The sequence below is a fragment of the Protopterus annectens genome, chromosome 9.part0, assembly GCF_019279795.1.
Source record: "Protopterus annectens isolate FY-2018-M chromosome 9.part0, PAN1.0, whole genome shotgun sequence".
Classification (NCBI taxonomy): Eukaryota; Metazoa; Chordata; order Ceratodontiformes; family Protopteridae; genus Protopterus; species Protopterus annectens.
In genome coordinates this window covers 1,701,894,434-1,701,917,650 of record NC_056743.1, presented here as the reverse complement: position 1 = coordinate 1,701,917,650, position 23,217 = coordinate 1,701,894,434, and the positions used below count along the sequence as shown (strand labels likewise).

General features: G+C 45.0%; 1 protein-coding gene across 1 annotated transcript in view; it reads right to left on the bottom strand.

Moving 5' to 3' along the window:
• LOC122810765 (suppressor of SWI4 1 homolog) overlaps positions 1-23,217 on the bottom strand; it is an 821,276-nt gene that overhangs the window by 676,189 nt on the left and 121,870 nt on the right. Inside the window, exons 6-8 of the mRNA XM_044082325.1 lie at positions 18,869-18,945; positions 17,852-17,956; positions 17,528-17,591 (exon numbers count right to left, since the gene is read on the bottom strand). Of these exons, the coding sequence (XP_043938260.1) occupies positions 17,528-17,591; positions 17,852-17,956; positions 18,869-18,945 (246 nt within the window). The remainder of the gene's footprint in view (positions 1-17,527; positions 17,592-17,851; positions 17,957-18,868; positions 18,946-23,217) is intronic.

Here is a 23,217-nt window from a genome sequence, read left to right as displayed (position 1 = left end):
ATTCTTGAAGAGGAACTTGTGAGAGTCAGGTACTATGTAGTACCCGTCAGGTTTTCTGGGAGCTGGACGTAAAAGTGTCTGGGATAAGGCTAGATTCATAGAAAACATCATCTACAATAACCAGAACAGGAGGGATAGCTAGAGGCCTGTGTTGGGACAGGAGTAAAAATTCCCCAAGTCTCTTTTTGGACTCAGAACAGTCCTGACTTTCCCAGCAGAAATGCTTCCTAAGGTATGCAAGGTTTCACCAAAAGAAAAATCTTCTGGAGGGGAAGCAGCGGGAAAGGAATCATCTGCATCAGAATTCTCCTAAGTAGATAAGGGCAAATCCTGGTAATCAGAAGGAACAGAGATATCAGATTCCTGATCAGAAGAATCAAAAAGAAAAATCAGTTCTAGGTCTCAGATGGGGAAGGCTGGCTTCCCCTAATTACGGTAATATGGTCTTCAGCCATTCTAAGCATTTGTTTTTGAGGCATATGGGCCTGAGTCTGCGGTTTGGTCATCGGTTTTCTAGACGTAGTGCGAGTATTAGGCCTGAGGAATTCGGTACTTCTAGTTGGAAATTATGCCAGTTTAATATGAAAGTCTGTAGGCCTGAATACACCCTCAGAAGCCGGTGCCTGCACAGCGGCTCCGGACCCATCCACTGAGTAACGGCGGACTGGCGACTAGCTTAATGGAATCATCATCAGCAGTTTTGGACCTATGCGGCCTGTCTCTGACTTTATTCCTTACGTTTTTTCGTAAGAATTGTTAGTTGGATGGCCTAACTATGCCATTTCAGAGTACGGAGATCGAGAACGAAAGAATTTAGCTACAAAAATAGCCCGACAACGAATAGTTCGGGTGCTGAACAAGGCACAAAACTGACGAGTGACGTCGTGGTCTGGGCCTAAACAAGTGACGCAGTAAGCATGAAAATCTCTATGAGATATTGGCTTCCCACAGGCAAGACAATTGCTAATTTTTTTCGGACATCGGTTAGAGCAAGAAAAAAGTATCCCCAACGGGGTACTTTTTTTTTTTTTTTTTTTTTGAAAACTTCGGGTCTGAAACTCGAAAAACAAAAATTTCAGGAGTCGGCTGACAGGCACTTGCGAACTGCTTCTACTTCGGGCACCGCATGGCAAGAAAGATTGGTGTAATGGCGTCGGCTGCATGTTTTATACCCCGACGACCTGATGTCATGGAAGAAGCGACAGCATCGGACGTAGAAATCCGAAGACTCTGGTATTCAGGCCGGCTGAGGGCTACCTGCAGGCAGATAATCCAAATGCGATGACTGCAACAGTGAAACACGAAGAAAATCCCTCTCCTTCCTCCAAGTCAGCATCTTCAGTGAAAGACTCTGGGAAAAGTTCAAGTGCTTCTGCTCTTGCGTCTGTTTTCTGGAGGCACCTTCGGGGGGGGGGGGGCAGTAGAAGGTTCAGAACTGGATGGGGAGCTGACAAAGCAGTCTTCCTCAGAAGCCCTTGGTACCGGCCGTCCCTCCCTGACAGGATGATGGAGAGGAAAACTGCAGCTGGGGTTTGGGGGGAGCTGAACTAGTTGAGGCCTCCTTGTCCTTGGTATTTGTCAAAACCCCTTCAGAGATCTTGAAGGCTTAAGCTGCTGCCTGCAGCAAGGACTCCCCCTCATCCAAAGGAAGGAGGAACTCTTGTTGCTGACCTTCGGTCCCAAAGTTAATCCCAGATGCAAGCTGTCTAGGGCCAAAGGCCCGAGATGGAGAGAAGTCTCTGAAAATCTCTGTCAATTTTGGAACTCAATGCAGAAGCTTTGGCTCAGAGTCTCATCTTGTTCCAAAGGCATCAGAGTCAAAAAAGAGAAGGAAGCAGTTAGCAAAGTTTTAAGTAGTTTCTGCACAGACAAAGGTGCTCCGGTTCCAGTTAGATCTAATGACACTGGACCTGAAGAGTGAGTCGGTATGGTTTCTTGCAAGGAAGGGGATAAGATAGTCATTACTCAGCACTGGGATAACCCCAAGATGAATCTGCATCCTCAGAAAACAGCATCCTAATAGCCAGAGTTCCATAAGGCTTCTTAATGAGAGTGCATGATGCTACCAAGGGTGGAAGAGAGCATCTCCATTCTTGTAGGACTGGTAAATGTAGTCTGGAACTCACTAATCCTGGTGAGTAACTGGTCATGTGCCTCAGGGTTGGGACTCATCAAGGCAGTCTGTTCTTGGGAACTTCTGCTTGTTTTAGAGGGAGACTTTGCTCCTTTCCTCGTTTGTCCTTGTTTTTCTCATCCCTTCAACTTAGCTCTCTCTCTTTATGAAGGGGAAGCCAAAGAAGATGAAGAGGTAGCCCATTTGTGCTGCACAGAGTCCCTTTATGACAAGTTTGTCTCTTCTGGTCTGAAGGGCAGGTCCAATGACCCACATGTTTGAAACAATGAAAACGGACAACACTGGATCTCCTTGTTTATGGCGGATAACTATTTTGCTTCCTTGTAAATAAACTATTCATCTGTATTCTTATCTTTCAGTTTATGGTTCTACTATTTTACTTAGAAATGTATCAGCACTACCAAGAAACAATGAAATAAACATTTTAATACTTACAGCTTTATTCATACCGAACAGTAAAAAAAAAAAAAATGCAAGCTTAAAAATAACTGCATACTGTAGTAAAACAGAAGTTATGTACTCGCCATAACGTTCCATCATCATTCTTCTGCACATATGGGTATTCGGATCAGAGCCGGCAAAACTTTTACAAGCACCAACTCCGAGCTCCAAGCTCCTCCCCAAGCTATAATACATCACTTCCTCCAGACTAACCCCAGATAGAGTTTGCTGTCACTAACTAGCAACGTAACCCACAATCCAAACAGGATAATACCACAGTAGTGAAGGGGATGGAGGGAGGGAAGGTGCAGAAGAATGTAGTCGAACTACTCAGATGGAACGTTATGGTGAGTACATAACTTCTTTATCTGAAGTAGTTAACTTCATTCTTTCTGCACATATGGGACAGAGTCCCCAGCTACTAGTATTCCTGGGAGGCCCTTATGGAAGGATATTTCTGAGCACCGCAGAGCCAAAGGATGCTCTCCCCCTAGAGATCAAATCTAATTTATAATGAGATAAATGTATGCGAACTGGCCCACGTGGCTGCCGCACAGATATCATCTAAAGGTACTTTTGACCAGAAAGCTGCAGAATTGGCCATTGACCTAGTGGAATGAGCCTTCATTAAGCCAGGAGGAGATGAGCCTTTGTCCTTGTATACTTGTGCAATACAAAGAGTGATCCACCTTGCTAAGGACACTTTCGAAACTGCTTTGCCCAAACATGGTTTTGAAAACGAGACAAACAGTTGATCTGTCTTTCGGTAGGGTTTAGTCCTATGAAGGTAAAAACAAAGCTGTCTATGGGCGTCCAATAAACGGAGTCTATATTTGCCTTTATTTTGGAAATTTGGGCAGAAAACTGGCAAATTTATAGACTGGTTAATATTGGCTGCTGAGGACACCTTGGGAAAGAAGGAGGGGTTTGTACGCAGCGAAACCCTGTCCTTGTGAAAAATCAAATAGGAGGGCACGGAGGATAAGGCCTGTAACTCTGAAACCCTTTTAGCTGAGGTGATGGCAACCAGGAATGCCGTCTTCCAAGACAAGAGTTTCACAGGGACTGAACCGGCAGGTTCTAAAGGCGGAGAGGTCAATGTTTGAAGGACTAAAGTCAGATCCCAGGGAGGAACTGTCTCTAACTGGAGGTCGCAAGAGAAAGGTGCCCTTTAGGAACGTTTTACACAATTTACCAGAGGCCAGAACAACCTTATTTTCGCCTACATGGAAATCAGAGATGGCAGCCAGTTGAACCTTGATGGTGGAAGAACTAGCGCCCGATTGAAAGAGACCAGCCAAAAAATCTAAAACGACTGGAATAGGGGCTGTAAAAGGGTTCTGATTGCATTGAGAGGCCCAAATGGAAAAACGTCTCCACTTGCTACTGTAGAGTGTCCTAGTGGAGGCTTTGAGAGATGCTACCAGAATGTTCTTAACAGGGGATGAAAGTCCGGTTGTCCTGATTATCATGGGAACTGGAGCAGCCACGCTGTCAGCTTGAGACTGTCCAGGTTGGGCAGGGGCAAGCCCGATGGATGAGCAAGTAGATCTGGGCATGGATCTAGAGTCCATGGAGGAGCCAAAAGGTGAGACCATAGGAAGGGAAACCACACTTGGCGAGGCCAGAAGGGAGCTACGAGAATGACTTTGCACTGCAACTGGCAAGTTTTTTGAAGGAACTTCGGTATCAGGGGTAAGCATAAAGTAACCCGGGAGGGCAAGCATGGACTAGAGCATCCCTTGGGACATCCCCTGGAGGGGGGAATCAGAGCGAAGAAGTTGCTGCACTTCGTGTTGGAAGGAGACGCGAAGAAGGTGCAGCAAGGTTGACCCCAAATGAGGAAGATTCTCTTTGCCACCGATGGATTTAGAGACCACTCGTAAGGCAGAAGGACTGCCTGGCTTAGACTGTCCGCTAAAATGTTGGAGCGTGCCGGGATATGCGTTGCTATCAGAAACCGGTTGGTGGATATGGCCCACTCCCAAACTCTCATGGCCTCGTGACAAAGAGGGTAGGATCGGGTCCCTCCCTGCTTGTTGATATACCAGACTACTGCCATGATGTCTGATTGAATGGCCACTGTCCCTGGAGGTAGGACAGGATGGAAGGCTTTCAACGCTAAAAGCACTGCCCTCATCTCCAGGACATTGATGTGTAGCTTGGTCTCTAGTAGGGACCACGTGCCTTGAACTGTTCTTCCCAGGAAGTCCCCCCCCCCACCCCGAGCTGGGAGGCATCCGTGGTCACCGTGGCTTGGGCCGGCAGGGCTAGAAAGCTGCGCCCCGCAAGTATGTCTGATGACTGAAGCCACCACTGGAGTGACATTCTGCATGTCCGGTTGATTCGGATTTGGAAAGTCATTGGGAGGTCTAGCCAGGACCATTGAACTGCTAGACTCCACTGAAGGGTTTCTCATATGAAAACGTGCAAGAGGGAGAATGGAAATGGAGGCTGCCATCGAAAGCAAAGCCCTGAGAACATCGCCTGCTGACACTACAGAGTGCTCTGAGATAGCGGACATGTGGAGTCTGAGATTTCTTATCCTTTCTGGGGTGAGAAAGATCTTTGACTGAATAGTATCAAACCGTGCCCCTAGGAAGTCAATGACCTGAATTGGAGCCAGGTGGGACTTGTTGAGGTTGATCGTGATGACCAACTTGTGAGCCAGGTCGAGAAAGTAGTGTAGGGCCTGGCACAAGGGATGTTTGGTGGATGCAGCGAAGAGCCAGTCGTCTAGGTAGGGGAATACCTCAATGTCCTGAAGTCTCAGGTGGGCCGCTACGACTGCCATTACCTTGGTGAACACCTTGGGGGCTGTGGTGAGTCCAAAGCGTAGGGCTCTGAACTGAAAGTGAACGGCCCCTAGCCAGAAGTGCAGAAACCTCCTGGAGCTTCCGTGGACCTTGATATAATAGTAAGCGTCCTGGAGGTCTAACGAGCACATCCAGTCGCATTCTCTTAGAAATGGTAGAATAGACTGTAGAGTGACCATCCGGAATTTTTGTTTCTCTACCGACAGGTTGAGGACAGACAGGTCCAGTATGGGCCTGAGGTACCCAGTCTTCTTTGGCACTAAAAAGAACCTGGAGTAGATGCCCGATCCTGACTGGTTGGGGGGGACCGGTTCGATGGCTCGTTTTTGTAACGGTTTCGAAACCTGTAAAGCTGCAGCCTCCCTGTTATCGGGTGGAACATCTGGGAGGCGTGCTGGAGTTATGGGGGATGATATGAAAGGGATAGAATCGCCTCTGGATATGATGTTTAACACCCAGCGGTCTGTAGTAAAGGACTCCCCATGCCGCTGGATGCAAGGAGAATCTTCCCCCGGCTGGATGCAAGGAGAATCTTCCCTCGGCTGCCAACAGAGTAGAGCAGTCGGGCAACCCCTCAGGGTTGCTGTGCGGGCCTGACAGAAAAGGGCTCCCTAGACCCGAAGTTTCTGGGTCCCCCCTGCCTTTGGGGGACGAATAGTCCTGAGTGTCCCAGAAAGACCGATTTCCAGAACCACATCTTCTTTTGCACCTTTTGGCTCCTGGAATAGGATCTCTGGGAGTTAGAGAAGCGGATTCCGACGGCAGACAAGTCTTTCCGTTCTTCTCACTCTGGGTGAGCGTGTCGCGTACTGTCTTCCCAAAGAGGGATGATCCATCGAAAGGGGGCATTAATAAAAGACGCCTTAAAGGGGTCTGCAAATTGACAGTCTGATCCAGGCATGTCGCCTCAAGGCAATGTCTGTACCAGCAGCTATAGCGGCTCCCTCCGTAGCATGGGAAGAGGAGACGCATACATGTATTTGTCACCGATTTCAGTGTAGTCATCTTCGCAGTAAAGGACTGCTTGTCCTGCTGTGACAGAGACTCCGGGGGCGACTCAGTTAGTTCCGCTATAAGATCACACTGCAGTCGGGTAACATGCGCCAAGTAATTCAGTGCACGGACAGAAAGTCACCGACGAGTACATACGCTTCCCGAAACGATCCATCGACCTTGACTCCTTGTCTGGTGGGTGGATCGAGGAACTCTCCTGTCCAGTTCCTTCTTTGTGGCAGCTGCAACCACCAAAGCGTCCACAGGGGCTCCTTTGGACCATGACTGACTGACGGCGGGGAAAGAATTTTGTCCGGTCTTTTGGGTATAGGCTCCACGGTGTCAGGATTCTTCCATGCCCTAGTGGTTATGAGGTCACCAAAGGGTCGGCTGGTGGGGAAACCCAGGAAGTAGATGGGCCCATGCCAAAGGCCTCCAGAAACACAGACTCATCCCTAGAGGGTTTGGGGGCTGACCAACCTCCTCTTTGGTGGAGGATCTCCATAATGTCTCCAAAGGAGACGTCCTCGGGAGGTGATCTGGGGGAACCCTCCCCTTCATCTAAGTCCGAGTCAGTGGTAATGGACTCAGGGGAGTCCAAGTGCCTCCTTTCACACTTGCGTTTACGAGGTACCTCTCCCGTGGGACTTTCTGAAGAGGACTCTTAAGCCTCCGGGGGTTCTCTGAGGGGAACAACCTGGGGTTGCTTTGGCAAGGGCTGGCCCTGATACAGGGTGAGGGGAGCAGAATCTGAAAAAAAAAAGGGAGGTCTGGGTAGGATCCGAGTACGTGAGCTGTGGTCTCAACCCCTGGGAGAGAACCCTTTCCACTGCCCTGAACGCTGATGGAGAGCCCACCTCCGTAACCCGTAATGATGAGGCCCTCCCCGGGTCCGAAGCAGGGATTGGAGCTGAAGGCAGGGTAGTCTGGGCACCAAGGATGGGATCCGAAAGAGAATGACCTCGACCCTCGGGTCAGACTCCCTGACCACGGCCCCGAGAGTACCCTTTCCACTGCCCCGAACGCTGATGGAGAGCCCACCTCCGTAACCCATAATAAGGCCCTCCCCGGGTCCGAAGCAGGGATCCGAGCCGAAGGCAGGGTAGTCTGGGCACCAAGGATGGGATCCGAAAGAGAATGACCTCGACCCTCGGGTCCGACTCCTTGACCACAGCCCCAAGAGTCTCCTAGATCCAAAATCGGATCAGAGGAACTCAAGGTGACGGCCGGCTTCGAGGAAACAAGAACAAATCGGCGAACCCACAGCTCCAAAGGGCCTCGGATCCGAGAACCCCGAAGCGTCGGATCGGGGAAGGGGAGACTGGGTGAAATATAGCTGTAGAAGGACCCTCTCCAATGGGAGAGGGACCTGGTAAGACCCCCATCTGAATCTGATTCTGGATGAACCTCCTCATCAGCCTGTCCATGTCAAGGTTGGAGACGCTCCGAGTCTACCTTGAAGAAGCGACCGAAGCGGGTATTGGCTGGGTCTGAGGGGAGCGCCTCGGTTCCGAGGGCTCCATCGGCTCTGGCAAGAAACGGGGAGAGCGGAGCCGAGGAGAACAGGACCTGGGGACTTTAGAAGAGGGGCTGGAGAAAGACTCCCTGTCGGGGAATCTTTTCCTGGGCCTGTCCCTCTCTTTGTGGCGCTTCTCCCTCTCTCTCTCTTGTCCCTACCTTTCTGGGACGAATCTGAGGCCACAGGATGAGCGGGAGGTTGGAGTCCCTGCCTGCAAGATGGCACTGGCTGGAGCGGAGACCGAGGCAGACTCTAGGGCAGAAGCTGGCAGCAGACCCTTGGCCGCGAGCTTAGCCCGACGGTCTTTCAAGGCCCTAGGGTTAAAACCCGCACAAATGTCGCAGGAGGTTGACAAATGGGAGACCCCTAAACAAAGAACACACAGAGTGTGGCCATCGGCTGGTGATAGCTTGTGACCACACTTTGTGCATGTTTTAAAAAGAACTTTAGGCTGTTCAGCCATAAGGGCGGAACAGTAACTAAACCCTAAGGCCCACACACACAACAAGGGATGGGGCCTAGGCGGGAACTAAAACTACCAACAGCGACACAGAAAAAAACTTTTTTTTTTTTAAAACACGACGACCATGCGTGGAGGGGGGAGGAAAAGGGGAACAGGTACACACACCCCAACTGTACTGAACAGAGAAAAACAAGAGAAACCTTACCACCTTCGCTTAGAGCTCAGAGACCACGATGCTAACTCAGAGCGGCAAACGAGATCTGGAGTTAGTCAGGAGGAAGTGATGTATTACAGGTAGGGGAGGAGCTTGGTGCTCGGAGCTGATGCTTGTAAAAGTTTTGCCGGCTCTGATCCGAATACCCATATGTGCAGAAAGAATGAAGTTAACTACTTCAGATTAAAATGCAACTGAAGGAGGGGTAGGAAAGGATAGCAAAGTTATTATTAAAACACTATTAAAATTACAAAGAAAATAAAACAATTAGAAAACATTACTGCCAAACTTTTAACCAATGCACTGCCATGGGCATAACAGCCACACCCACCAAGGAAAAAAAAAAGTTTGCCAGTTAAGATCAATTCTGTTTGATTTGAGAAAAGAGTCTGGAAAAGCAATTTGCAAGGGAATAATGGAACATCATATATCCCAAGTATGCAACAAAGTCAAGAATGTTTAGGACTTTTGATCTGAAGTGTTTGGTTTGGTATTTTTATATCCCAAGCAGACTTCAAAGTAATTTTATCTCAGGGAGACAGCAAGTGCTGGTGTTTCTGGGAGTATAATGAGCTGGCAGATTTTAAAAATTCCCTGCAGCGTACTCTGTCAGAATATGCGGGAGCAAGTGGCTGTAACAAAAACAGATTGTCCAGCCATAGTAAGGCCTAAGTTCAACTCTGTGTTGGCTGTCAAAAACACAATTACTAGAAAATGGAAATCAAAGTCTAACCCACCCGTTTTTGATTTGAAGTACTGAATATTTGTAAAAAAAGTCAAAGTAAACTTTATTGTTATTCAATGTACATTACAGTGAAGTTTAACGAAAGTGTGCTACTTCATTTCCAGTGCAAAGACATACATACGGAAAAATATTTTAGTAAGAAGTAATTTGACATCACAAAAAAGCAAGAAATAAAAAATAGAACAAAATATAGATATTGCAAAGAGTATATTGCACTCTTGGATTTTCTCTCATCAGGGCACAGGTAAGAACATGCAGTTAGAAATACACACACAATATGGACACAGACCATCTATATTGCACTCTTAAGAACTGTGTAAAATTAGTGAAATTATTAGTCCTGATCAGGCAGACATATACATTCCTAGCTGACTGGGGGTGAAGGAGTTATCTTTCTTCTAGTTCGCCTGTTGGCAGAGTTTAACAGTCTAATGCAGAAGGATAAAAAATGTTTAGCCTGAAAGTCTTGCAGGGCATGCTTCTGCATCTTCTACCAGAGGACAGAAGGGAGAACATGCCATTTGCAGGATGGGTCATTTAAGAGTCTTTCTTTCTATAAAGATAATAACAAGGTTCTTTAAAAAAAAAAAGGGAAGGGGCACATTACAAAGTGGAATTTGTGGGAACAATACATGCAGAATAATGTTTAGAAAGGAAGAGGTTTAAGGGAAAGCAGGAATTAAGGAATTTATGTAATGCTGGACTGAGGACTGTCATTAAGAAAGAAACATAGTACCATGATTTGTCTTCTATTAATGTATATTAAGGGATAAGTTAGTAAGGGTGTTAAAGACCGGATCAATTCTGTGTTGAATGCCCAGATTTGGGAGGTACCATTTTGTGAAACAAGTCCAATTTCTAAACAAGCAATTTTTTTTTTCTGGCCAACTTAACAGTCACTCCATTTCAACCATATAAAGCATTTTTTGGTCTGCAACTTTCTTATGAAGAGAGTACAGTACTGAAAAGTAAATGATGGCCAAGTTGCTTATAGCAACAGTTGGATTAAACAAATGACAACTAATTCTGGAATGACCCACAGTCTTCATGAACGAAGCCCTCAAAGCTATAAAGCAGGAGACAAATTCAATGTCAAAGCAAACATCAGGGTCCCAATATCCAAACACTTAGGTTATGTTATCTACATTGACACCCTTATCAGATGAAACACTGATTTAGCACAGTACTTTCATCTGAAGTGTAATACCTACCCACTTCAATGTTTGCATAGATAAGAAAATACAAAAGAAAAGGAATTTGTAAATTCCCAAACAGCTGTATACTACAAAAAGCTGTAAAAAGCAGAATCTCTACACCAGAGTAAATGAATGAGCTTTGCATCATTTTAAACTAGCACCCTTGAAATTAAAAGCACTGTACACTTGGACGAGGTCAGAGCTGAAACGTGACAGTAAGGCAGAGTAAACTTTAATAGGCAGAAGATTATTCTACGCAACAGCTTAGAAACAACTTGCACTACACAGGTCAACATAATTCTTTTAAAATCTTATACAAAAATCACTGAAAGCAGTTTAACCCAAATCCATGAACAAATTCTCTCTGCCCCCTTCTTTTTCCTTCCACCAGATGGTATCACATTTAACTCTACAGAAAAAACCTGGTTTACTAAAATCTCAACAAACCAGCTTAAACACGATTCTTCTGACAATCAAGCCTATAAAAACTATAAAATACGACACAAACAAAGCTGCTTTCCTCTTCAAACTCAATACTGCAAGGAAAACCACTTAAGCGGGATACAATGTTTAAAAAAAACAAAAAAAACAAAAAAAAACACACACCACACACACCATAGTGAGAAATAAAGAAATACCCACATTGCTGTAAACCAAGCTAGTCATCTACTCAGAGAGGCAACATATTACTAATTCAATACAGGAGCATGCTGCTACTGACTTGCACTGTAAAATGTGTATTTAGAAATATTTTCTTATCTGTTTTTGCCCAGTTTTTGAAATTAAATGCATAATAGGGGTTGGGAGGATGGCCTAATGGTTAAGGTGTTTGCCTTACAAACACAAGGTGCAGGGTTTGAGTCTCACTAGGGATAATTGGCTAAGCTTAAAATGGCTCACAAGGACAGTTAGCTTAGTACTAATCTAGGAACCTATGAACCTATAATATGGTAAAACCTATTCTGCAAAACAGGCCCAATACCTTGTTCGTCCTGCAGGTGTTTTTCATAAACACTATATGTAAATATGCAACAATTCTTCTGACTAGTAATACTTCCACCTTTACTTTTCTGTTTTTCAAGTTTAATAAACATATGGTTCAGGGGTACTGCCATCACAAAGCTAAAAGTGGTGGAAAATGATTACGCCCCTTTGATATCCAACTAGAATGATAGCTAGTCACTGCTGTACAAATACAAGCTTACCAATGAAAGCTGCCCTTCAACAACAACAAAACACTCCTCTCCGACAAAGGAGACTCTGTCTTATTAACCAGTTATTTTACAATGTAGAGATGACCATCATTACCTAACGATTATGCCTACCTGTCGTCGCATACTCATATAGCCAATGAACGAGCGCCTTTCCAATTACATTATTTGTTAACTTGTATTTTGGAGTTTTTCTTAAAATGCATTATTAGAGATGCTCTCTATTTCACAGAGGTAGACTGGACAATACTTAAACAAACAATACTGCAAAACTGCTCCCCAACTTCTGTATGAATCAAAGCCACTACTTATGGGTCACCAAACAGCAATAAAGTACAGTTTTGTACCTACCATAAATGTAGATGTTCGAAGATCCACATTGCTGCAGTCCTTACTTATGGGTAGTCCGCTGTCCTCGGTCGGCCCGAATACCAAAGTATTAGGCTGACGTCGGTCATGGGCGCCTAGATCTGACATCAGAGCGTCAGGGTATAAAGGCGCATGACCGACGTCATATCCTCAGTCTTTTCTTGCCCCAGATGTCAGAAGGCCAAACCAGAAAGGCCACAGCCAAAAAAAGAATACCTCCCAAAAACATGCCCAACAACAACCATCACCTAAAGCATAGCACCAAGTCAAACTACAGTGGGAAGGAGGGAGGGTAATTGGACTGCAGCAATGTGGATCTTGAACATCTACATTTATGGTAGGTACAAAACTGTACTATGTTCTTCATCTCACATTGCTGCAGTCCTTACTTATGGGTAGAATCCCAAAGCAACGGGAAAGGGAGGATGGTAAAAAATCATAAAGCATTAGGGGCCGCTAAAATGCCCTGTAAAATAGCAGTGGCAAATCCAGCCCTAGACTTAGAATAAAGAGGAAGGTGGTAATGTTTAGAAAAGGTATGCACTGAACTCCAAGTAGCTGCCTCCAAAATGTCTTTTGTAGCTACCCCCCTTAGAAAGGCCATAGAAGTAGCAGTAGCCCTAGTGGAATGAGGCCTGATTCCAGCAGGAATCTCCTTACCATGATGGGAATAACAGAAAGAAATACAAAACCCAATCCATTTAGAAAGTTTGTTTTGAAACAGGTTTACCCTGTGAACCCAAAGCAAAAGAAACAAACAATTGCTGAGACTGTCTGAACTCCTTGGTTCTGCTCAAATAATAACGCAACTGCCTGTGAATATCCAAAGTATGCAAAATTTTCTCCCCTTTATTGTGGGGGTTTGCATAAAAAGTAGGCAAATGAATAGTTTGATTTAAGGCCACACTAGAAACCACTTTAGGCATAAAGGAAGGGTTAGTACGCAAAGATACCCTATCTTTATGAAAAATCAGGAAAGGCTCCACTGCCATGAGGGCCTGTAATTCAGAAACCCTTCTTGCAGAGGTAATGGCCAACAAAAAAGCAGTTTTCCATGACAAATACTTTAACTCGGCAGTAGCTGCAGGCTCAAAAGGTTGTAGAGTAAGTTTTTCCAACACAAAAGTGAGATCCCAAGCAGGAGTAGGAGCTCTACGTGGGGGTCTTATATTCTTTGCCCCTCTAAGAAATTGCTTAAACCAAGGATGAGAGAATAAAGGAGGGTCACAATCATAGTGAGCAGAAATGGCTGCAGCATGGACCTTTATTGAGGAGAAAGACAAACCCTTGTCCAATAACTCAGTAAGATATTGAAGAGCAACACTTAAATCAGGTTTGGAGACATCAAAGTCCTTTCCTTTGCTCCAAATAAAAAATCTCCTCCATTTATCAGCGTAAACCTTCCTGGTACTAGGCCTCCTGGCCTCCAAAATAACATTCAAAACTTGTTGTGGAAGCTGAGACCCTCCAGAGCCTAAAACAGAATATGCCAGGCTGTTAGATGCAGAGACTGAATCTTGACATTGAGGAAGTGACTGTCCTCTTGAGACAAAAGGTGCGGAATCAAAGGCAGAGGCCATGGAGGTTCTCATACTAAACTCCTCAGTAGTGGGTACCAGTGTTGTCGAGGCCAATCCGGTGCTATCAAAATCATGGTTGGCTTGTCTTGTCTGGCCTTCAAAAGTACCTTGGGAAGAAGTGGCAGAGGTGGAAAGGCATATACATGCAGATTGTTCCAACTGAATGATAGAGCGTCCACCTTCCAAGCTGTGTGATGAAACATTTTTGTGCAAAACTTTGGCAACTGGTAATTTAGTGGAGAAGCGAACAGATCTATGTCTGGAGTTCCCCATAACACTGTCAACTGTTGAAATACATGAGGATCCAATTTCCACTCGTGAGGATCCACTATTTGTCTGCTCAATACATCTGCTAAGGAGTTCTGTGCTCCTGGAAGAAACCTTGCCTGAAGATTGAGGTGTAGATTGAGAGCAGTTTCCCACAGAATCATCGCTTGCCTGCAAAGAGGGTAAGAATGGGTTCCCCTGCTTGTTGATGTACCACATGACAGTAGTGTTGTCTGTTTGAATCAACACCTGCCCTGGGTGAAGTAAATCTTTGAAAGCCATCAATGCAAACTGGACTGCTAACATTTCCTTCAAGTTGATATGCAAATGTTGGAGTTTGACAGGCCACGTGTTTTGCACCCATTTTCCATTGAGGTGTGCTCCCCAAGCCTTGTCCGAGGCATCTGTCGTTAGAATCTGACTCGCCTCTGGCCAGGTCACAGAGAGTCCCTTGTTTAGGTGACATTCCTGAGCCCACCACAAAAACTCCTTCTGAATGCAAGGTATTATCTGAATGACAGTGTCTAGATCTTGGCAATGCTGTGTCCATACATTTTTGAGATACAATTGAAGCTTCCTCATATGCAATTTGGCATTGGGAAGGACCAGAATACAAGATGCCATGAACCCCAAGGCTTGAAGGACTGTCCTTGCAGTCAGCCTGGACCGTAGAGACATTTGATGGAAATAAAGAGATAGGCTTCTTTGTTTGTCCGGGGTCAAAAAAGCCATCTGGGAAGCTGTATTCAGTCTCACACCCAGAAAGCACATGTCCTGAGAGGGTACTAGACTGGACTTTGTTTCGTTCACAGAATACCCTAGGCATCTTAACACTGCCATCACATACTGTAGATGATGAAGAAGTTCGTCCTTTTCTTGTGCAATAATCAGGCAGTCGTCCAAATAAGGATAAATCTGTATTCCTCTTAGTCTGAAAAAAGCTATCACTGGAGCCAGAACCTTTGTGAACACTCTGGGCAGTAGATAAGCCAAAGGGCAATGCAGAGAATTGATAATGTAAATTTCCAGCCCGAAAACGCAGGTACCTCCTGCAACTGGGCCTGATAGGAACATGAAGGTAAGCCTCTTTGAGATCCAGAGTAACCATCCAGTGATCTTTTCCCAACAGAGGTAAAAGTTGTTGTAAAGTCAGCATCTTGAACTTTGGAATGTCCAGGTAAGTGTTGAGGATAGATAAATCCAAAATTGGTCTCCACGTGTTCCCTTTCTTGAACTAGAAACAGGCGAGAATAAAATCCTAGGCCCATTTCTGACAGAGGAACTGGCTGTATAGCTCCTATTTGAAGAAGTAAAGAAATTTGTCTGCGAGCCTCTATCCTTTGCCAAGGAGGGACGTCTGGCATGCCTTTGAAAGGAGGCATGGTATGGAAATAGAACTTGTAACCTCGGTTTATAATGTCCAATACCCATTTGTCCTGGGTGACTAAATGCCAATTTTGCTTGAAAAGAGCCAACTTTCCTCCCAAAGGAGCTGCTAGGCAAGAAGAATCTGGCAGCTGAAAATGCAGGTCATTGGGCCTGTTTACGAAAGGACTGGCCCCTGCCCTCACCAGCAGATTGAGCAGGCGAACTCCATTGTCTCGGCCTGAAGGTACTCTGAGCTCTGCCCCGACCACGCCTAGATCTACCCCTAGACTGAGAATCAGAAGAAGGGTACGTCCACCCCTTAGTAGGCCAATTTCTACTAAACTTTGGAGGTTGTACCTGCAAAAAATCTTTAACAGTCTGCATAGACTTAGCCTTGTCTTCCATTTTCTTTAAGACTGACTCCACAGGAGGACCAAACAAAACTTCAGACTGTAAAGGGCATCCAGAATTCTAGACTTAACATGCTCAGACAAATTCTGATCCTTAAGCCAGGCGTGCCTCGAATAACTGAACCAGTGGCAGCCACCCTAGAAGAAGCCTGTAAAGCATCAAAACCACATTGCAAAGAGTGCTTACCCACCTGTTCAGAAACATGCACTAAATCCTGCAATTCTTTACACTCTATGCCCTCTGCCAAAGCATCCACTTTAGATCTTAGCTGAGAAAGGAGGAAATTCTGATACTTCAACATATGAAACTGGCAGTTCAAAGCTCTCATTGCTAAAGTAGAAGAGGTATACACCTTCTTACCCCATCTATCCAAAGCTCTAGCTTCCTTATCCAGAGGAACCGGATTCTTAACAACAGAGGCTCTAACACCCTTAGGCCCCTGACTAATAGTTTCTGGGTCCGCCCTAGGACTCTTATACAGATATTTATGAGCCTCAGGCACCCTGTAATACCTGTCCGGTTTAACTGGGGCAGGAGGCACAGAATCTGGATTAAGGGAAGCTTCCGAGAAAACATCTGAAACAACATCCAAAACCGGAGGTATAGCTAAGGGTCTATGCTGTGGTAAAAACAAGAACTCCCTAAGTCTCTTCCGTGAATCAGAGTAATCCTGTCCCTCCCACTTAAAATGCTCCCTCATGGAATGCAGAGTTTCTGAAAATGAAAAATCCTCTGGAGGAGAAGCAGAAGGAGTGGAATCCTCTGCATCAGAATCAGAATAAGGAGGAAATCTTGAATGTCTTCAGCAGAAGACTCTGAATCATCTGAGGCCTGCTCCAAACTTTCCAACTCTGGCTCCATCCTGGGCCTCTTATCAGGAGGGGCATAGAACCTCTAATTAAAGTAATCAAATCCTCTGCCATTTTAAGCATGTGCTTTTAGGCACAGACCCTGAAGAACCAGAACTGACACCAGAGGAAGGCAAGACAGACCTGCCCTTAGAAGGAGCCTTAGAAACAGTAGCAGAAGGCCTAACCACCTTAGGCATAGAAGGGAGAATAGTAACCTGAGAGGCCCCTTCAGCCTGACCTGCCTCCTGAGAGGCCACATCCTGTAAAATCAAAGTTTCCCCTGGGACTCAACAGAAACTTCAGCCGGATCCACCTGTTCAGCTGTAGCTTCTAAAGGTCCGGCGTCCGAAACGGACGAATCATCCTGCCTAGGCTTTAAAGATTTGTCTTTGCGCTTCTTAGTAGAAGCAGGCGTCGGAACATCCGACGGCATATTATAATTACACCTCTTGCCAAAGACTAACCTAGCGCAATCTAACCTCAGTTTTACAGTGCGCTTATTAAACCTAGCACAAAACCGACACCGACTACGCGTGCTCGTCCCAAACAAGGAATACAAAGCGAGTGGTAATCCCTATGCGGTATCTGTTTCCCACAAGAAATACAATTATTCACTTTTTCTGACATCCGGTGAGTAACTGAGGCAAGAAAAAACATAAATATTCCCCAACGGGGTACTTAGCCCAACTTGGTATCGGTCTGAAACTCCGAAAACGAAAAATTTCAGAACGCCGAACGGCACTTGCAACGCTGCTTCTGCATCGGACCATGCGGCAAAAAAGACTGAGGATATGACGTCGGTCATGCGCCTTTATACCCTGATGCTCTGATGTCAGATCTAGGCGCCCATGACCGACGTCAGCCTAATACTTTGGTATTCGGGCCGACCGAGGACAGCGGACTACCCATAAGTAAGGACTGCAGCAATGTGAGATGAAGAACATCTAACCTGTAAGGTATCAAGTAACACAAACAGACCACCCCACACTACACGTTTCCGAGTTACAAGACTGCTGCACATAACAGAAGTGAGTTACAGCCAAAGAGAAAAAATATAATGCTTATTTACAAAATTAGCACACCAAGCAAGCAGGGCATTCTGTTGATCACGTTACAAATAAAGCTGCTATCATAGACTGTAACAATCTACAAATGATGGCTAACAGTTACCATCAGCAAACATTCACAAACACTACACCGCTCTGTATCAAATCTATCTTACTAAGAAACTGAGGAATGAGAAAGAAAATAGCAGGCAGTACAAAATACTTACTTCAGCAGTTCACTAATGTCCTCAAATCTGCTCATATTTGGAAACTTTTCCTGCAGCAACTTCTTCACTCCTTTGCTCATTCCTACAGGAACGACCTTGATGCTACTGTAAGTTGTCAAAAAAATTAGAAAAGAACAAAAAGGATCAATAGTGAACTGAACAATAAATACCATTTCTTCAGACTCCATAACCTGGCTGCCTTTGCTGTGCTGTAACTAGTAGCACTGCCAACAGAAATGCAGACTAAAAGCCTGTGGCTGATGCCAACCCACCCACAAGAGAGACTGTACACACACACAAAACTTACGTGCATGTATGTATGAATGTAGGCATAGATTCACATATAAAGTATTTCTCCAACATTTCTAAAGAGAGACAGTGGCCTACTACAACGTCATAAATACAGGCATCGTGAAAATCCTGTAACCTTTTCCTACACTACAACCCATACACAAGGGCTACTCATGCATTTTACTCTGTCATATACAAACCTGCATGGCATAAAACAGCAGCAGACATGAAAAACTGTTAAACAGAAATCTGTCAAAACAGGTGGCAGACCCAAGCAGACAGCCACTCCCAAAACATTTCTGTTTTCTTAAAACAATGACTTTCTGAACCAATTAAAAGACTTTCATACTTTCCATCATTACTTACAAGCTGAAAGCTACATGCATGACCACACTTCTACAATACGCAGGATGCATCAGTGCGTTTACTTTGATTTAAGATCATGGTACAATCACCAGACTATACTATCATCATCTGCATCCAAGTGGGTGAAGGAGTAAACAAAACCAAACATTTAGCAAATTCAGTACTGATGCAATTTACCACCAACAATTTAGCCCAACTCAACAACTACAGCTAATTTGTCAATTCCCTCCCTTCTAGACATGCAACTACTGCCTTTACTAAATTTGCACTTAGTGGATGGCCTCTGTCTTTTGCAATTATCACCTAACAAAAGGGTACAAGAACAGAGAACCCAGGAAGGAAACTTGAGTACTCACTTACTAGTGCCTGAAGTCGATCTGCTGCAAATCCGGATTATGGTTAATCAGGAGACACCGCTTGATGGTGTTAAGATTTGTCTGAAATGAAAGACGGGAAGAAATTCTCAATCAGTAGATTTTATTATGCCACAATTTGCTTACACTAACACAGTGCAATCTTATACATACCATGGAATCTTAAAAAGCAATGGGAAACCAAAAAATGCAAAAGGACTATCGGTGTCTCCTCTGAAGGACATGTGTAGCATTTAACACAAATATGCATAATAAAGCTAAACAGTGCATTATAAATTTATACTGTAACTCTAGTTGTAGCTCACAAAAATCACAGTAGCTACATGCAGAAAAGATGAAACTCTCCAACAGTAAAAATACAAGAAAAGTTGTAGTAGTTGGAATAGAGGGAAAGCCTTGTTTAGCCTCAAGCTCTGAAGCAAACACAAGACACGTTACAACGAGAGCGTGAAGGGAAACCTGAGGCCTTCTAAAATAAAGCTGCTAGCAAAGAGTGATAGTTACTTGCATCCATTCATGCTCACTTGTGTACAAACGGGCACAAAATGAGTTTTCAACTTCCAGCTGTTACAATCTCCTTTGTGCTTCTGAATTTATCCAGCTTGCTTGCCCTAAGCTCCTTCGTTAGAAAACTTGCTAAACGTAACCACCCATTCTCTGAAGAAATACTTCATGGAAGAAAAGAAGATACTCGTAACCAAGGCAACAGGAAGTATACTTCATAATACATTTTACCAAGTCTATCAATCCATGTTACTCAAGCTTCTGAGCCATGTGTGCCACTTAATCTATTCTGCTTCCCTGCTCTCTCAAGTCTTCCACACCTCTATTCATTCTCATGTCAGACTGTCTCCTTGCTTAGTCCCCGAACTAATTCACTGTCCTTTCACTTGTCTTAGTGCATTAAATCCTTCACACAATGAGATTAAGAAGCTGGCACAGCACCTTAACATGGGCTTAAATGACCTGATTAAGGTTATTAGTGACTACCTTGCTCACTGTCCCATGGCCACCAGTGGCTTCCTTTCCATTACAAAGTAATCGCCTAAACCTGTGGCTTGGTGGCACAGAGGGATGCATCTCATACTGTGACCCAAGTGACCTGCATTTTATTAGTGACCATGGCATAGGAAAAGCAGAAATAAATAGGCATAGCCCACCCACTTTTGACGGGTGGGGGAGGTGATGTTGGGAAAAACGTATGTACTCAAAAGGCATACAGAGTTGGTGCAACTTCTCTGGTGGAGACCAGAGAGACCAATGCTCAAGTCTTAGGGAGAAGGTCATGCTTTGAAAGAATGTCCCTTGCTGAAGTGAGGAGATTGGAGCAGGTCAGCTCATTGTACAACCTCCCCATGCGCTTTGCTGAGTGCATGCAGAGGGATAGGGCCAGCAATAAAAACATAAAACCACCTCCGATGGCTACTTGAATAATCAGGCTTCTCCTGGCCAACCTTTTCCCTGTTTACAAGGAAAAACGGGTCCATTGGTTAGGAGAAGGCTGATAATTACAAGAGGTGGAAAAAAAAGGGGGGGGGGGGATGAAACTAAACTTCTGGGCCTGAAACGCAGGACTCTGCACTTTTACTGCACTTTAACCTGGTTTCCATCATCCATAAAATTTTCAGATTACTGTGTCCTTTACTTTTTTTCTATGCATGCTAAAATAGCTACCTGGTTATTATCCTTCAGTGTCCCCCTGCAGGAAAACAGAGACTTGGAGCACCCCCCCCCATCTTTCTTTTTATGGCATCCTGTTCACAAAGAACACACTTCCGTATCACACCTCAATTCCAAACACAATTTAATCAACAATCTTCTCCAGGCAGGATGTCAAGTAGAAAGAACGCAAAAAAAATCATATCTGTCATCTCAACCCGATCTATATATAGCCCTGTTCATCTAAATAATCTTACTTTAAGTATTACATTGACTCAACGTAATCCAGGACGTCCAGAGCTATACTAAAAATGATTTCAGGCATTCCACAAACCCATCCACTCCTAATTCACACCTCCTCTTCTCTGCCTCCTTGGTGGTTACACAACAGATTAGTCTATCAGTTCAGCCAATACTACAGCACATGGACCCTTTCTGTACTAGTCCCCACATGGAACTACCACCACTGCTTGAGAGAATAAGACCAGCTCAGGCTAGATACCAAAGGCAATGAATGCCAAGACAGAAAGCTAGGCTTGGTCATCTCGGCAGCTATTAAAGTTACTACTGAGTAAAATGATTGCAGGTGTGTAAAGACCCTGCTACAGAAACTGCACACCACATGCTTAAGAGTTTTTTCCCCCGGTCCTTAAGTTCTATAAGAGTTAGCTGAACTTTTCACAACTTTGTGAAGTTTTCATTCACATATTCTATACAAGGCATTCTACCATGAATGAGGTAGACACACTCACAAGGGGTGGGGGTGCATACTGCTTTATACAAGGTCAGGTCAAGATAAAAAACAGGCAGGCAGTTGTGCTCACATTACTTATTCTGTAGAAGAAGTGTATAAGCGTGCACACATGCCTCCTCAGAAAGTCCCTTAAACTGCAGAGGCCAAGAGAAATTAATTTGCCCACCTAAATGTACAGGTTCATAGATAAATACTAGGCTATCTGCCCAAGGGCATCATCTATAAACCTAGCCAGAATGCGCTGGCTTTCACCGCCCCCTTAGATTTAGTTCCCTGTGCCTCTGTCCAACAGAGCCACTGCAGTGATCCCCGGGGTAAATTTTCTGTTTCCCATCCACTCGTCAAGGTTTCTCTTGAAGAGAGCGTTAGTGAGGGGCTCTGCCTAATGTAGATTGGAATCCTGTTCCAAAGCATGGGGAGAGTCTTTGGGACAAAAATCTATCCCTCCAGCAAGTCCCATCTATTGTTGTGGTGAGGTTTAGATCCCTAGAGCTTGTGGCTCTCAGGGATGATTTTTTTTTTAGGTGGAGCATGTCCATCAATTCTGGGTTGGACATGGCCTTGTATGTCAGGCAGAGATCACCTCTGATTAAGCGGTATGCAACAGAGTACAGCTGGAGTTTCTTCAGTCGGGTTGTATAGGGAATCTGTTTGAGGCCAGTAATCCTCTTGGTGAGGTACTTCTCTGGACTTTCCAGCTGTTGCAGGTGCCTTGTAAGGTACATCCCAAATGGGGCGCTGTACTCTATGATGAGTAGAGGGGCACAATAACCTCTTTTGTTCTAGATGCGAACCCTTTTGTGATTAGGTGGGTCACACACAAGGATTTTCTAACCACCTTGGCAATATGGATGATCAAAGGAGAGATTACTATCTACTTAGGTCCTCAGATCCCTTATTACATTTTCTGTATTTCGGGGACTACCACGTATGTGGTAGTTCGCGGTTACTTTGTTTTTTCCAAAGGGGATGACTAGGCACTTTTTGACATTTAGCTTGAGGCCATGATTTTGACACCAGGTATCGGTCTCAGTGAGCTCCTTCTGGAGGATGTCTGGATCAACCGGAAAGTCAATTATGGCCCCCAGTTTGCAGTTGTCTGCGAACATGATCAGCCATAGTCCTCCTGTGCTTGCCTGTACCTCTGAGAAGTATATACCGAACAGGAGAGGTCCCAGGACTGAGCCCTGATGGATGCCACTTGTAACCGGTTTAGAGTCTGACCTAGAGTCTGCAACTCGGTGTGTGGGTTCTATCCGTGAGCCTGACCTAGAGTCTGCAACTCTCGATGTGTGGGTTCTATCAGTGAGCCAACTGGCAACCCATCTCATGACATAAGGGTTTATGTTCAGGCTGGTGAGCTTGTCTATAATACCAGAATGGGGAATGGTGTCAAAAGTCTTTGCGAGGTCTAGGTAGGCTGTGTTGACCTCCTTTCCCTCGTCTAAAGCCTTGGTAACTGTCTCAAAGAAGTCCACCAGGTTTAGGAGGCATGATCTGCCCTTAAAGCCAAACTGGGTAGGGTCCAATATGTTTGAAGGTTCCCAATGTCTCTGTTAATGAGTTCCATGATGATGCGCTCCAAAGCCTTGCAGACCAGGCTAGTCAGGCTTATAGGGAGAGAGTTCCCAGGGTCCGTTGTGGCTCCACCTTTGTGGAGCGGGATAACTGTTGCTGTGCACCACTCTATGGGTACGTAGCCTGTAGAGAGGCTGAGTTTGAACAGTGCATTTAGGGGAGGGGTTAGTTCATTTTGGAGCTCGTTTAAGAGACAGCCTGGGACACCATCCGGTCCCACTGAAGCTGTGTTTTTGGCTTTGGATACGGCTGTTTTAACCTGTGTGTCAGTGACTGCCGGGGCTCTACATTCTTCTGGTATGGTTATGGGCCCTTTAGGGGGTGAAATTTGCACTAAACCTGTC